Raw genomic sequence first — 15,139 nt, forward strand, 5'->3', positions numbered from 1 at the left:
TGCCTAGAAGGTTCTCCCAGGTCTTTCCTGGCTCACTCCCTTACTCCATTCAGTTCTCTGCACGAATGTCACCTCCTCGAGTACCCTTTCCTGACCACCCTGTCTAAAACAGTCACCTAGCACCCACCCTGCCTGCAAACTCACTTCACTTACCCCCAACTCACTCTTCTTTATAGTACTTAACTCCACCTGAAATTATATTTCATTTGTGAACTTACATTTTTTTAGTGTTGTCCCATTGCATTGTAGCTTTGTGAGAGTAGGGAAGTTTTGGGTTCCTCTCTGTGTCCCCGGCTTTTAAAAAAATGCCTAGAGAGAAGCCTGGATGGCTCAGATGGTTAAGCATTCCACTCTTGGTCTTGGCTTGGGGCATGATCTCGTGGTTCATGAGTTCAAGCCCTGTGTTGGGCTCTGTGCTGACAGCATGCAGCCTGCTTGGGATTCTCTGTTTCCCTTTCTCTCTGCCCCTCCCCTGCATCATCTGTCTCTCAAAATAAATAAACTTAATAAAATAAAATGAAATAAAATAAAATAAAATAAAATAATGTCTGGAAAAGCAGACACTCTACATGTTTTTGAGTGAAATAATGAATTCACATAACCCATCAGACTTTGCTAAATTACGTTAATGTAAGTTGAAATGGAGGGCACCATGGATTACTTCCCACTATGTATATTCCTAATCTATCTGTCCGAGCATGTCACACAACACACAACATCCTGCATTGCCGAAATATGCTTTTCTTTAAAGCTGAACCAGAGAGGTGACTGTATTTTATGTCCCTCAACCATCTTCCTATGTCTAATGTACTCCCCTCCAACTCACCCTTTAACCCGCTGCCTGCTCTGGAGGAATCCCCAGAACTGCCACAGATCACATCTCTCTCTTTCTGAAACTGGACAATACAGTCTAAACTCACAGTGATCTCGTTCTTGCTTACCTGCTCTTAGCCCTTCCCTCTCGGCACTTTGACCAAAGTGAGGCCAAGTCCCTTGCAGCGATCTGAACTTGCTGTGTTCCGTAGGCCTCTGTCCTTCGTGCATGCATCCCTTCAACTTAAAGGTATGCCACCCCAATCCAACTTCAAGAGCCAGTTTAGCTGTCCCACCTCTGTGATGCTTTCCTAATGCATCATCAGAGATGTGGGTGCCCTTTGCTTTATTCTCACACCATATCTTATATGCACCTACTGCTTTTATCACATGGTGTTTTAGCAGGCAGTAGTTTAAGATCATGGGATATGAAAAGAAATGATGTAGGCTTGCAATATTTAAAGGAAAATATGAAGAATTGGAGAGAAATAAGAGGTCAAAGATATTTTAAAAGATTATGGGCTATGGGTGCTAATGTTATTCTACACATCCATTGTGAAAACTGGGGCAAGTGATTTATTCTCTCTCAGCTCTAATTCCTTCATTTGAAAAATGAGAATAAGAGTAGTCTCCACTTCCTGGGTGTGTGTGTGTGTGTGTGTGTGTGTGTGTGTGAAGGTTAAAATAGATAATATAGGTAAAGCACTCAAGACAACATCTGGCAGATACTAAGTGTTCATTGTTAATTGTGACTATTAGCTGCAATTGCAACTGTCCATAAGACAAGAAGGAATGACTGAAAGGCATTGAGCTGAAGAACCTCATCACCTGAGAGTCAGTTGGAAGGTAACTAGGTCTATGAGGGTGGGAAATTAACCCAGGAAAAGGTTAGAAAGTAGGTGATACCACATGGTGATAACCCACGTGAAGGTTCATTTTATGTGTCAACCTGACTGGGCCATAGGTGCCCAAATATTAGGTCAAGTATTATTCTGGGTGTTTCTATGAAGGTGTATTTGGATGAGGCTAACATTTAAATGGTAGACGAGCAAAGCACATCGCCCTCTCCAATGTGGGTGGGCCACATCCAATCAGTTGAAAGACTCAATACAACAAAAAAATCTGACCCTCCCACAAGTAAAAGAGAATCCTTCCTGTCTTTGAAGTGGAACATTGACTTTTTTCTGCCTTCAGACTCAAACTCAAACAGAGGCTCTTCCAAAGGCTTTGAGCCCTCTGGACTTTTGTGTCTCCTGGGTCTCTTGCTTGCCGACTCTCCCTGCAGGTCCTGGAACTTGTCAGCCCCCATAATCATGTGAGCAAACTCCTTATAATAAGTCTGCTTCTGTCTACATACACATCCTTATGGTTCTGTTTCTTTGGAGAACTTGGATTAATCCAACCTGCACTCGTGCATGGAAGGTACCTGAGTGATGGCTAGCGTCTGCAGCACAAGGCTATTCTGTGAAAAGCACTTAACATCACTATGTTTTAGGTTCCCACAGCAGTAGGGAAGCTGGGATGTCTGAACCATGGTCCTTCACACAACTCTGAGTGTTTAAAACGTGGATGTGGGGAGTTTGGCAAATAAGCTTGTCCTGGAATTTTTAGTGTCTATTTGCAGGCCACACATGGAGTGTTTGAGTGTGTGTGTAATGTGGCCCTTTCTGTTAACTAAACTTCTTAATAATGACTTTGAAGATGAGAATGCTTACCCTGTATTTCATTCATCAACCATAATATTGGTCGAGTGTCAACAATGCACCAGGCATTGTTCTGGGAAAGGAAGATCAGACAGACAAGTCTCCTGCTCCATGGTACTCACATTCTTGTGAGGAGAAACGTTCTATAACACATCAAAAGTAAACAAAGAAAATGTCCTCTGGTGGTAAGTGATATTAAAATCGGGTCATGTGATAGCATATGACTTTAGCTTGGTGATCAGGGAAGACTCTTCTAAGGAGGTGACAGGAAGAGCCAGCCACGCAAAGGTCAGAAGAAGGCATGTCAGGCAGAGGGAGCCTAGTAAGGAGGCCCTAAGCCAAAGATAAGCTTGGCCTGTTCAAGGAACAGGAAGGCTTATGTGGATGGAGTATAAGTAGGCATGAGGGAGTGTGTGAGATACATCAAAGGAGTTGGAGGCCGGGGGACATAGGTCTAGGCTAAGAAATGTAGATTTTTATGCCAAGCGTGATAGGAAGTCACTGGAGGGTGTTTAACATGGATATTACGTGATCTTGTTTGCATTTTAGAAAAGTCACACTTGTGGGGCGCCTGGGTGGCTCAGTCGGTTGGGCGACCGACTTTGGCTCCGGTCATGATCGCACGGTCCGTGAGTCTGTGAGTTCGAGCCCCGTGTCAGGCTCTGTGCTGACAGTTCGGAGCCTGGGGCCTGCTTTGAGTTCTGTGTCTCCCTCTCTGTACCTCCCCAACTCACACACTCTCTCTCTCTCAAAAATAAACATTAAAAAAAAATTTTTTTTAAAGAAAAAAAAGTCACACTTGCTTCCCTGTGATGAAACCGATCACAGGAGAAAGAGGGGCTTGAAGCGATGATGCATGATGTAGACCAGAGCCTGGTCGAGGAAAAACATGTTTTCCTTTTATTATAAAGGATAAAGACAGAAAAATTTTAAAGGGTACTCAGCTTTGATAATAGTACAGTATCAAGGTTAATTTCCTGACTTGGATAATTACATTGTGTTTATGTCCGAAAGTGACCTTGCTTTTAGGAAACACATTGAAGAGACGTCATATCTATAACCTACCTCAAATAGTTTAGGGGAACAAAACCCAGAAAAATAAAGAGAAGGCTAAGAAAGCAAATGAGATAAAATGTTTACATTTGGGCAATCTGGGCGAAGGATATATGGGAAGTCTTTGTGGGGTTTTTTTCTTTGCAACTTTTACATAAATCTGAAACTGAATTATTCAAAATAAAAAAATATAAGGGCGGTATAAACAGCTGGATAGACAAACAGGGAGTTTAAGTGGCTGTTGCAGAAGGTCATAAATGTTAGAAAGGGCCCTATAGCACCTGGTTAGATTCTGTGACAACCATTCACCTCTGGGAGAATTTACTGGAAAGAGATGAAAACACCTTCTCTACCTACCTACCTAGGAGAGACGTAAGCTTTTACCTATAGAGGGCCTGGTTCGGTACGTGTTTCCTAAGTATTTTTTGCATTGAAAATAACTTTCTGTCTGGCCAAATGGATTCCTCGCTCGGCCAAATCCCAAGTAGGGAGTATTTCGGGTTACGGTTAATTTTTTCATGAACTTGGTGGAAATGGATTCGCCACGAATGGTGTTTGGCTCAGGCAACACCCCCCCCCCCCCCCCCCCACGTACCATAAGGTGCTTCTAGCAAGCGTTCAAGCCACCATTAAATAGATGCAGTTGGGGGAAAATCAGGGCCTCCTTACACAAGTTTTTTGGCACTCAATTTCCTGGGCTCAGGTATTGAGCTAGGGGAAGCAGGGTGGTGTCTTGGAAAAAAAAACAAAAACAAAACCACAAACAAAGTTGGAAGCTCAAAGTCCCGCGTTCTACTGCCGAGTTTCACTACTTACTAGGGGTGTCTCTTGGGATGTCACTCACTGTCTCTGAGCCTCAGTTTCTTCGGCTTTAAAATAGGGATCGTTAGGGCACTGGGTGGCTTAGTCGGTTAAACTGCCAACTCTTGATTTCGGCTCAGGTCATGATCTCACGGTTGTGAGAGCGAGCCCTGTTTTGGGCTCCGTGCTGAACGCGGAGCCTGCTTGAGATTCGCTCTCTCCCTCTCTCTCTGCCCCTCCCCCGCTTGTGCACGCAAGCATGCTCTCTCTCTGTCTCTCCAAATAAATAAACATCTTAGTTAAAAAATAAGGATAGTCATTCTGCTTTGCCCTATATGATTCTTGTTGTACAGTGCAACTGTATTCAGTCTTATTGCACGTGCGTTACCGAGGGCCAATTCCGAGGGCCAGGGACACAGCCTCCAATAGACATTTCTAGGGTTGGAACTTTGTGCAGGGAAGTACAAGTCTGAGGCGGACCAAGACACTTTGTGTCCTCTACCTAGAAATCCCGTTGAGTCCAGAAGTGGGTTCTTACAATGCCAAACATCATATAATACACCACTTAAATAAATAGTCTTGCTATTTCTGATTGGTGAAGTAAACCACAATGGTGACATGATTAGATTTGCCTCTTCTCATCAGTGTGTTTAATATCATGTAGACATAGCTTGAAGTGCTGTGCTGTGCCACACTAGTCAGTGCAACCAGGGGAGCCTCAAAGGTGGGACTTGTAAGAATTTATCTACATGCTTTCTTGTGCCTTCGACCGTAGCGATTAACTTTCGGCTTACAGCGGTGAGTTACAGTGGTTCTCAGCCTCGGTTGCACATTGGAGAGCCCCTGCAGATTCTGATTTAAGTGGTCTGGAGTGCCTGAATAAAAGATGTTTAAAAGGTTCCCCACGTGGCCAAGTCTGAGAAGCCCCGTCCAAGAAGAAAGGGCCCCAATTCACATTCCATGTGGACCTCCGAAGATTCTAGAATCAAAACAATGCACAGGGAAAGGGACCCACTGAATCCCATCTGCAACGAGCAGAAATCCTGGGTTTCTGGGTGGGCATCTGTAAGTTTTAGATCTTAACTTCACATTAAGATTACATTAAATTTAAATTCAGATCTTAAATTTACAAAAAAATAAAATAAATTACTCATTATGTAGAAATCAACATTAAGAGGGTGGAGGAAGCACTGCTTTTCGTACCTGACCCTTTATTACTATTTAATCCCTAGCCATATTCCTGGTGTCTCCCACATACAACCCTGAGAAGAACTTGGTGATCTTTGATGGCCTACCTGTGTCCCATCAGCATTGAGAACGCCCTTTTTACAGACTAGCAAGGGCCCCACAAGGCCAGAGCTGGTGTCCTGGATTGGCTTAACCGCTGAGAAGTAAAGGTAGGTCAGACAGGGGGGATCACTGGCTGTCGGGCTTACACTTTCAGGCACCGTCCATTTGTACGTGAAGGTTTCACCCGGCTTAACATGTGCCCCTGGTTTCAGAAATCCTGAGGAGGTAAATGAAAGTTACTCAAAGCCAGAGCCAACGACATTAAACTTGTTGGACTGGGTCTTCCAGCCCTGGGTCTCTCTCTGATGATGTATTTTGTAGAAGGACAGTTGTTCCCACGTGTGTATGCTACCAGGGAGACCACTGCCACGGTCCGATGTTTTATGAGAGAAAAGTTTGGATCAAAGGGTGATCTTCTTCAGAGATTACATTTAGTACCTTCATAGATGTTATTTCTTACTCAAATACTAGGTTTAGCAAATATTAAAAGAGTGACAGTTGCCTATTTCACAATTAAATGTAAATCTATAAAATATCATTGAGCGCCTTTGTATGTGGAATATATTAAAGTTGGCACTACGAGGATATCCCAGAAAGTTAAGCAAGAGACCTCACTTTAAAGAGTTGGAAATCTTGAGGTGCCTGGGTGGCTCAGTAGGTTAAGCGTCTGACTCTTGCTTTCGGCTCAGGTCATGATCTCACAGCTTTGTGAGCTGGAGCTGCACATAGGGCTCTGTGCTGACAGCAGGGAGCCTGCTTGGGATTCTGTCTCCCTCTCTCTCTCTGCCCCCCGCCTCTCTCTCTCTCAAAAATAAATAAACACTAAAAAAAGGAAATGCAAAAAAAAATCTTTAAAAAAATAGAATTTGAAATCTAGAAGGTTGAACTAGAAAATAACCCCACATAATCATAAGATAGAGGAGGTAGGTGAATACTCAAGGTGACAAGGCTGATGAGTGACAGATCTGGGATTCAAACTCAGCACTGTCTGGTTCCCAAGACTTTGCACTCGACCTGTATACTATATTGCTAAATGAACACGTTGAGTCTCTCCAGCTAGACTGAGGTCAGAAACTCTCTGCATATTGTTCAGAGTTTTGCAAAAAGGTGCCCAATCAGTTTGCTAAGTTAAACAATAGAAAATATAGACATTTGGGCTATCACTGGTGTTCTTTCTGGGTGCGCGCGTACACACACACACACACACACACACACACACAGTGCTTGTGACCATTTGACCAAGGAAGTGCAGGTACAAGAGATGATGCTCCAGGTGGGGAGAGTGATGATGGGTCTGAGGAGGGGGAATTCTCCCTCCATTCCTTCCTTCTCTGTTCCCTCCCCATCACCTCACACCTGCTCTGGACTGGGCCTAGCCCCATCATTGGGCACAAAGAAGTATCCCCGAACTCATGATGTCTGTTGCCATAATGGGGGAGGCTTCCAAAGATATCAGGAGCTTCCCAAGAGCAATATCATGAGTGGAAGATAGTTCCTGCAGCCACTGGGCAGAAACTGCCTTTCTTATATGTAGAGTCTCTATTATCTCCTGTGTAATGAGGAGAGGCCATATATGATGGTAGGCATAAAAGACTGGTTTTAATAAATATTTGTCAACAGAGACAGAACAAAGACCATGTGTAAGATTTTGAAGACAACCAAACATTGGAAATTGGATTTTTTCCTCAGCCTTCACCCACAGAATCCCCACAACCCGTGGCTAAAAATCTCTCCATCTTAGGGTGACTGTGAACATAGCCCACATTGAGATTTATTACATTGCTGAAAGAGAAGGAAAGGCATCAACATCTCCTAAGTGCCTACTGTGGGGCAGACCCTGCCCTGAATTCTCTCCAGCTCGTCCTGAAGCCCTGTGAGGTGAGTGTCACTACCTGCCTCAGTAGGGGAGAAGAATAAAGTTCAGAAAGTTTAAATGATGGCACAAGCTCACAGGGCCGGTAAGGAAAGGGACCAGGACTTGAACCAAATCTACCCACTTCTAAGTCCTCTGTTTACTCATCTTCTTTCCTCCCAGAGGCCAGGCTGAGACTCACCATCTACGTTTGGGGCTGCATCAGAGGCCTTGTCATAGATGACGCCATGAGGCAAAATACTGTAGACTTTGTCGGCTTTGTTGGCAAAGGTCACTAACAGAGTATCACCCACCTCAGCCCTGATGACGGGGCCTGAAAAATATCAAGAGGAGGAGGGAGAAGAGGATGAAAAGAGGCAGAGAGAAGTGAATATAGGCAGGAGAGGAAGAGTCATTCCACGTAGACATATATGCCCCACTAAAGCATCTCCCCCCATTCAAAACATGACAGATGGTTTTATTCTACCAAGAATTCCAAGATGGGCTTCTGCCTCAGAGAGTCTCTTTCTTCGAGTAAAAGTTGCATCAACATACTCCATATACTGAGCCTTCCAATATTTTCCTCCAATTCTGTTGTCCCCTTGTGTGAAGTAGAGCTCGGAGTCACTGTGTAAAGAATAGGAACCTGGCTGAGAGCACGTCTCTACATATGCACCAGATGCCTTAATTATGGAGCTCCCTTTGATTGTCCTTAGCTCGTCCACCCACCCAGGTATCTCCCCAGGAAAGACAGAACCATCTTCAACTAAGTTCCCAGGGATAATTAGCCAGCTTTGAAAGTCTCCGGGGGGCTGGATGGTGGTCAAGCTCATTCCTCTCTCAGCCACTGTACTTTCTTCCCCGGAGGTCCAGCAACCGAAGAAAGCACAGGTGAACTCCTTACTTACCGGCGTCAGAGTCCCAGAATGGTGTCCTACAAAGTAAAGAGCTAACTGGTTTCTTTGCAGAGTAAGTATCCCTCTATACCTCTTGCTGATGTCAGTATGAATAGTCTTGCATATAGTAAGCTCTTTCATATCTGGCATGATCAAGGAATGAAGTGTCTAGTTCATCAAATAGCTTCGTTGGTGGAGTTATCGCACGAACGACATACATGAAAAGCCAAATTCCAAATGTGAAATACGGTAACGTACATTCTGACTAGCACTGTCCTAGACACCTTATTTCTGCCAATGGTGCCTTCGCTCTTGGAGTCACACGGGCTGACTTTGTCCTCTTTCTCTGCCTCATCCCCTTACCTTGTTCACCCTTATTTTGTAGCCTTTTGCTGCTTCCTTCCTTTCTGTGCCCTTTTGGCGTCTTTTCCTTTCCTTTCTTCCCACTGCTGCAACCCCAGTACCCGCCCTCGTCGCCTTGTGTTGGCAACATTACACGGAGCTCCGACTGTGCTCTTGGCACCCTCCCTCTTCCATTGGCTCACTCGGAGTTTCCCTTCAACATACACACGACTATAATATTAATCCCCAAGATGGTAATATTCACAGTCATTTACCTGCCCCAGCATCTTCACTCACATGCAAATGCCAATCAAATCAAGTTCAAAAGGATGTTGAGATCCAGTTTACCCAGTTCTCTTCCTATGGCTCTATGCAAATATTCGCTCCAGTTACTTTGATCTAACTAACCCCTGCGTCTAAAATATCTCTCCTTCGGGGCGCCTGGGTGGCTCAGCCAGTTAAGCTTCTGACTTCAGCTCAGGTCATGATCTCACAGTTTGTGGGTTCGGGTCCCATGTCAGCCTCCGTGCTGACAGCTCAGAGCCTGCTTTGGATTCTGTGTCTCCCTCTCTCTCTCTGCCCCTCCCTTGCTCTCTCTCTCTCTCACTCTATCAAAAATAAACATTAAAAATAAAATAAAATTTCTCTCTTTACTATTCACTTTCATGAATTCTGTTATTCTTTAGGACCCTGCTTAAGTTCCATTGACTCTGTGAAGGGTTCCCTGGCTATCTTAGTGCTCTCTAAGTGCCCAGAGAACTCACTTGTCTGGACAACTCATCTTAATCTTATTTGTAACTTGCAAAGTTACTTCTCTTCTCCTGTGCATGCAGTTTCTTTCCGACCTGAGAGTGGGAACACTGTCTTAGGCACCTCCCTGCAACTCTCCCATAGCTTTTTATGTTGTGCTTTCATATATCACATTAAATATCAGTTAAATATAATTCAATATTTTATATTTTGTAAGGTGCTTCAGAATCCTGGAAGGCTTCTAAGACAGAATTCTTAGTGCTAATTCTCATTCTGTTTATGGAGAAATACTGGTCAAAAGAGAGTTTTGATATCGAACACGTTCATAAATGCTGCACACAAATTCTTTAGGCTGGGGTCAGGTGCATTGGTTTGGTGGAAGAATGAATGAGTGAAATTTACAATGAAAGAAACAAAGGGTGTCTTATCAATCAGAAAGAAAATTTTAAAAACATTCCCTCGGACATAAAAGAGATCATAGGGTAATCATTCTTGTATCATACCATATATTTTAAATGCTTTCACAGACACCATTACACAGAATTCTATAATAACAAGTCACAGGAGTCCACATCCACTTAATGAATTGTTAGATTCAATTTGAAAAATACTACCTGCTCTGGGAGCGAAAACGATTACTAATGACTCAGGAGTCAGGAGAGGCTTCACTTAGGAAGTGACATTAGAATTTGAAGAAAAAGTAACATTTTGCTGGATAGGTAGGACAAGCACATTCTGGGTAGAGAAGTCATAACCTATCAGGCTGTCCTTGAACCAAAAAGGATAACTTTCCTTGGCCAGTTCACCTCCAGTGAGAGAGGGTCCTGTCTTCTTCTCTCTTCAAAACTCTCTCTTCCATATGTGCAGAGGCCTTATTCTACTCTCTGTCAGCTTAGTACTTCTTATGGCACTTAGCATTGCAGTTTGCACACAGTAGGTGCTCAAGAAATGCTTCATGAATGAATGAATGAACCTAGTGCTGATTTAGCCAGCAAATCATGAAACAATAAATACTCTGCCAATTCTCAGCAATATGTACATTACGAGGCTCAGAACTCCTGTGTATATAAATGAGGTCACAGGGAAAAGTCTAACAGGTGCCTCTCTTATGAGAGTCTTAGAAATGCCAGCAAAGAGAGCTTACCTGCCGGAGGCATTTAGGGGAAGACCACTGAATTTGTTATAGCCTTGAGGAGCATAATCCCAAAGAATTTTTTCAGCTGCTATAAAGTAGCGCCTCTGTTGACCCGTCATCCTGGGATGAGAAATACCACCTTTGCAGTTACCAACATTGTACTGCCCCAGCATGCCAGCTGCAGAACAGAGGAAAACCACAAGCCGGGCTATAAATGCTCACATAAGAAATCAGACAGGAAAAGACTGATAGCTTTGACTTCATAAACATTTAAAACTGTTGTACAGAAAATAGGACCTTAACAAAGTTAAAAGTAAAGGGTAAATGGTGGGTTGGGAGATATTTTAATGCATAGGATGACAGATCAATATGTAAATATATTTGACAAATGAGAAAGAAAAAAGTAAATATCCTAATGGAAAGTGGGCCAGGGACATCAACATATTATTCACAAAATCTCTGTAAATACTATCTAACTATAAGCACATGAAAAAAAAGTTCAACCTTAATAGTAATCAAGCGTCACTCTTGTTCATTTATCAGATTGGTAAAGATTAGAAAAACTAATAATTCTCAGTGTTGGCAGATGAATGGGAGGAGGGGAATCTTCACACACTAAGGGTGAAGAATAAAAGAGAATTTGGCAATGCATGTCCGTCCATAGCTTTAAGAGAGAAATCAAACACTTTTACCCAAGAATTCTAAGTCTAAGAGTTTTCCTAAAGATATGTCAGACAAAGGTGTAATATACCTATAAATTCCTGGTTTTTAGTATAGTTTATAAAAACAAAAAAGGGGGGATTCAAATGTTAAGCATTGGGGTATTGGTTAGGTAAATTGTAATCTCCCTTGAAAGGACACAGGGAGGATATACAATGATGAAGTAGGTCTCTATTGACTGACATGGAAATATATTTCTGTTACATTGATAAGCGGGAAAAGTAAGATAAAAGACAGTGTTAATAGATTAATTTCATTTTATAAATAACATGCATTTATGTATAAAAGTCTAGAAAATAGGGAGAATATTCCTCAAAATGTGATACCGTTATCCTAAGACAGGATTACTGTTATTAAAAATTAAATGTATTTTCTGGAGCACCTGGGTGGCTCAGTCAGTTGAATGCTTGACTCTTGATTTCAGCTCAGGTCATGATCTCCTGGTTTGTGAGATGGAGCCTTGCCTCGGGCTCTGTGCAGACAGCACGGAGCCTCCTGCTTAGGATTTTCTCTCTCCTCTCTCTCTGCCCCTCCCCCACTGTTCTCTCTCTCCCTTTCTCTTTCTCTCTTTCTCCCTCTATCAAAATAAGTAAATAAACTTTTAAAAAATTAAATGTAGGGGCGCCTGGGTGGCTCAGTCGGTTGACCGTCCGACTTCAGCTCGGGTCATGATCTCACAGTCTGTGAGTTCAAGCCCCGCGTTGGGCTCTGTGCTGACAGCTCGGAGCCCGGAGTCTGTTTCAGATTCTGTGTCTCCCTCTCTCTGACCCTCCTCCGTTCATGCTCTGTCTCTCTCTGTCTCAAAAATAAATAAACGTTAAAAAAAAATTTTTAAGATAAATAAAAAGTAAAATAAAAAATTAAATGTATTTTCTAATTTTTTACAATAACTTTTTTTTGAGGGTTTGGACAATTTAGAAAATATCAAATTTCAGTAATGTACAAACACCAGCTTATGTCCACAACCACTGGCCAAGCTTAGTAATCTTATTAGTCTCAAATGGCTGCTAATACCTTGATTTTAAAATTTGTTTCTCCCCAGATATAACATTTAAGAATAGGCATCTTGTGGTAAGAACTCTTAATATCTACCTTCTTAGGAAATTTCGAGTACAGTATTGACCATAGTCACCATGCTATACATTAGGTCTCCAGAACTCATTCATCTTGCATAACTGAAACTTTGTACTCTTTGAGATCTTAAGTATTCCTAACACACACACACACAAACACACACACACACACACACACACACACAGCTAACTATGCGTGGTCATGGATATATTAACTAGCTTGAGTATGGTGATCAGTTCACAATGTATGCATATATCAAAACATCAAGTTGCACATCTTAAATATATACTATTCCTATGTGTCAATTATACCTCAATGAAACTGAGAGAAAATAAGAATAGCAATCTTGTCTTCATAATCTGTGTCTTCCCAGAACAGTATCTGGCACATACTAACTGATTAATTCTATATTTGTTGAATTGAATTGAATTGGAATAATCCAGCTGACTAATGTTAAGATTAGCTGCTTGAGGCTGACAGCAGCAAGATAAGGTGGACGGGAACAAGAATATGTCATCAAAGCCTGCCCTGGAGAGTCTCATCCCTGTACCTGCTGGTGACTGTGTATAGTTCGTCAATAATTACACATTATTTCTTCTGTGTCTCTTCCATTGACACTTTTTTTTTCTATTCTGTTTTCACTATCTTAGGCCAGACCTTTTCTATGTCATAACTCTATTGTTACCATGCTTGTTAACTAACATCCAGGGGCCAGAATCTCTCCACCAAATCCTTTCTGTGCACAGGTATCATATTTATCTTCCTAAATTGCTGCACTGATTATGTCACTGATGTGCCAAAGGATCTGGAAGCACTCACTGTGGCCTTCCAGACACAGCCTTGCTTCCTTCAGTTTGCCATTCAAAGCTCCTCCCACTGGGCTCTGCCTCCGTGAGCTTCTCTCCTATCACTCCTCTGGCATAAGCCTGTGGTCCAGCTGAATAGAGACCGATTCTATGTGGTCCCAAGGGACCAAGGCTAAGTCATTATCCAGGCATTAAAGTCAAAAAAATATTCTATCATGCACCTATGCTAGGATTTAGCAAGTATCATTGGATCTTGTCTCAGTGTAAGGAAGAACATTCTAACAGAGTGGCCCAGAGATGAAATGGGCTGCTATGATTACTTAAAAGAGAAGTCCCAAAAGAAATTCAAGAATTGGATGGTGGATGGGTCCAGATTATCTATACACTTCTTTCCAATGGTAAAATGTTATCATTTTATGTAGAGTTGCTCATATAGAACATGTATTTTCCTGGTTCGTGTTGCTTCCTCTACTTGGAAAGCCTTCCTCCCCTTCTTCGTCTGTTCAATTCCTGCCCATATTTCAAGACTCAGACTAGAAGCCGACTCCTCAGGAAGTCTCTCTGATTGTTCCAGAGAATTGACTGTTGTGCACAAAGAACCTTTATTTTTCTCCCTCAAAAATTTTTTCATTTTGTAAATGTCTAAGTCTAGCTACTAGACTATAGGCTCCTTGAAAGTCTTACCATTTCTTGCGTTCACCTCCCACCTGTCTCACAGAGAGGTGATCACTAAATACCTGGTGACAGGATGGCAAATAAATGAGCACGTGCATTCCTATGTATTCCATATTGAATTAAATGTAATGCAAGCATCTGTCTAGCAGCAGGCACTGAGTGAACACCATTGACTGTGTGGTGCAGTTGTACAACTCTCAGCATCTACACGTTGGTCCTTGTCCTTTTTACCTTGCAGGTGATCACTAACTTGGCAGGTTATCATCCACTTCCCAGGATTCTCGACTATCATTTCCGTTGTCAGGAAAGTGGCTGGGAACAGGTTGACGACATCAGTCCGATGCCCTCTGCTGACGAAGGTGTTACCATAAAAATAGATGGAATGGATGTCGATCTCATTCCCCATCCCGAATAGGTGCCAGGACACCGATTCACCAACACACATATCAGGCTCCGGGAAGTTTCCAAAGAGGTATCCATTGAGGGCTGAAACACAGAAGCACACTGGTGGGAGAGACTCCCCCGTAGAGGCGAGCAGGGCCAGAAACAATGGTAACACATATGCCGGCACAGCTGAAGAGTTAGCACTGGTCATCGGTTGCAGGGTTTTTGTGCAGAAAAGCACGGCTCCTTTCACATGGTCCCAGAAAGGAATGAAAGGTATTAGGTTTTTCAAGAGAAAAGCGCTCAGCAAAAGTGGAGATGAGCACACGTGGAAACAGCCTTGGAGCTGCTATGTGAACACAGCACCCAGGTCAGGAGTAAACGGAGCGCTGCTCAGCCTTTCAGGATGGCTCCCCCATCTCCTGCCGAGACCCTTCCTTTTCATACCTGACTTCCCTACAGGGCTCTGTTTCCTGAAACTCTGTCTCACTCATTTCACAGCTGTCAGGACCTGGCAGAAAAGCTGGCACCTCGTAGCTACCTAACTTGAGTAACCAAAGCTTGCAACAAGAAGGAAAAGAAAAGGAGCTGACTAGAAGGGACCTATAAGACATGTTACCTTCAAGTTTTGTTACTTTAAAATGAGGGAGAAAAACCAGTGTTTTTACTAGGTCTTGCTGGGGCAGAATCTTACTGATTGAGCTGACACTGGAAGTCCAAGATCCACTCTTTCAAATCATCTGAATGGCAGCAAGGACTTGACCAAGAGCGGAAGAAAACTTGATTCAGGGTTTTAAAGAGTCATAACATCACTTCTTCTTCTTCTTTTTTTTTTTTTTAGGATT

General features: G+C 42.8%; 1 protein-coding gene across 1 annotated transcript in view; it reads right to left on the reverse strand.

Moving 5' to 3' along the window:
* HEPHL1 (hephaestin like 1) overlaps positions 1-15,139 on the reverse strand; it is an 81,500-nt gene that overhangs the window by 41,430 nt on the left and 24,931 nt on the right. Inside the window, exons 5-9 of the mRNA XM_058687454.1 lie at positions 14,142-14,396; positions 10,645-10,813; positions 8,000-8,139; positions 7,715-7,846; positions 5,666-5,877 (exon numbers count right to left, since the gene is read on the reverse strand). Coding sequence (XP_058543437.1) covers positions 5,666-5,877; positions 7,715-7,846; positions 8,000-8,139; positions 10,645-10,813; positions 14,142-14,396 — 908 coding nt within the window. The remainder of the gene's footprint in view (positions 1-5,665; positions 5,878-7,714; positions 7,847-7,999; positions 8,140-10,644; positions 10,814-14,141; positions 14,397-15,139) is intronic.

This window comes from Neofelis nebulosa, chromosome 10, assembly GCF_028018385.1.
Source record: "Neofelis nebulosa isolate mNeoNeb1 chromosome 10, mNeoNeb1.pri, whole genome shotgun sequence".
In the NCBI taxonomy this organism is placed as follows: Eukaryota; Metazoa; Chordata; class Mammalia; order Carnivora; family Felidae; genus Neofelis; species Neofelis nebulosa.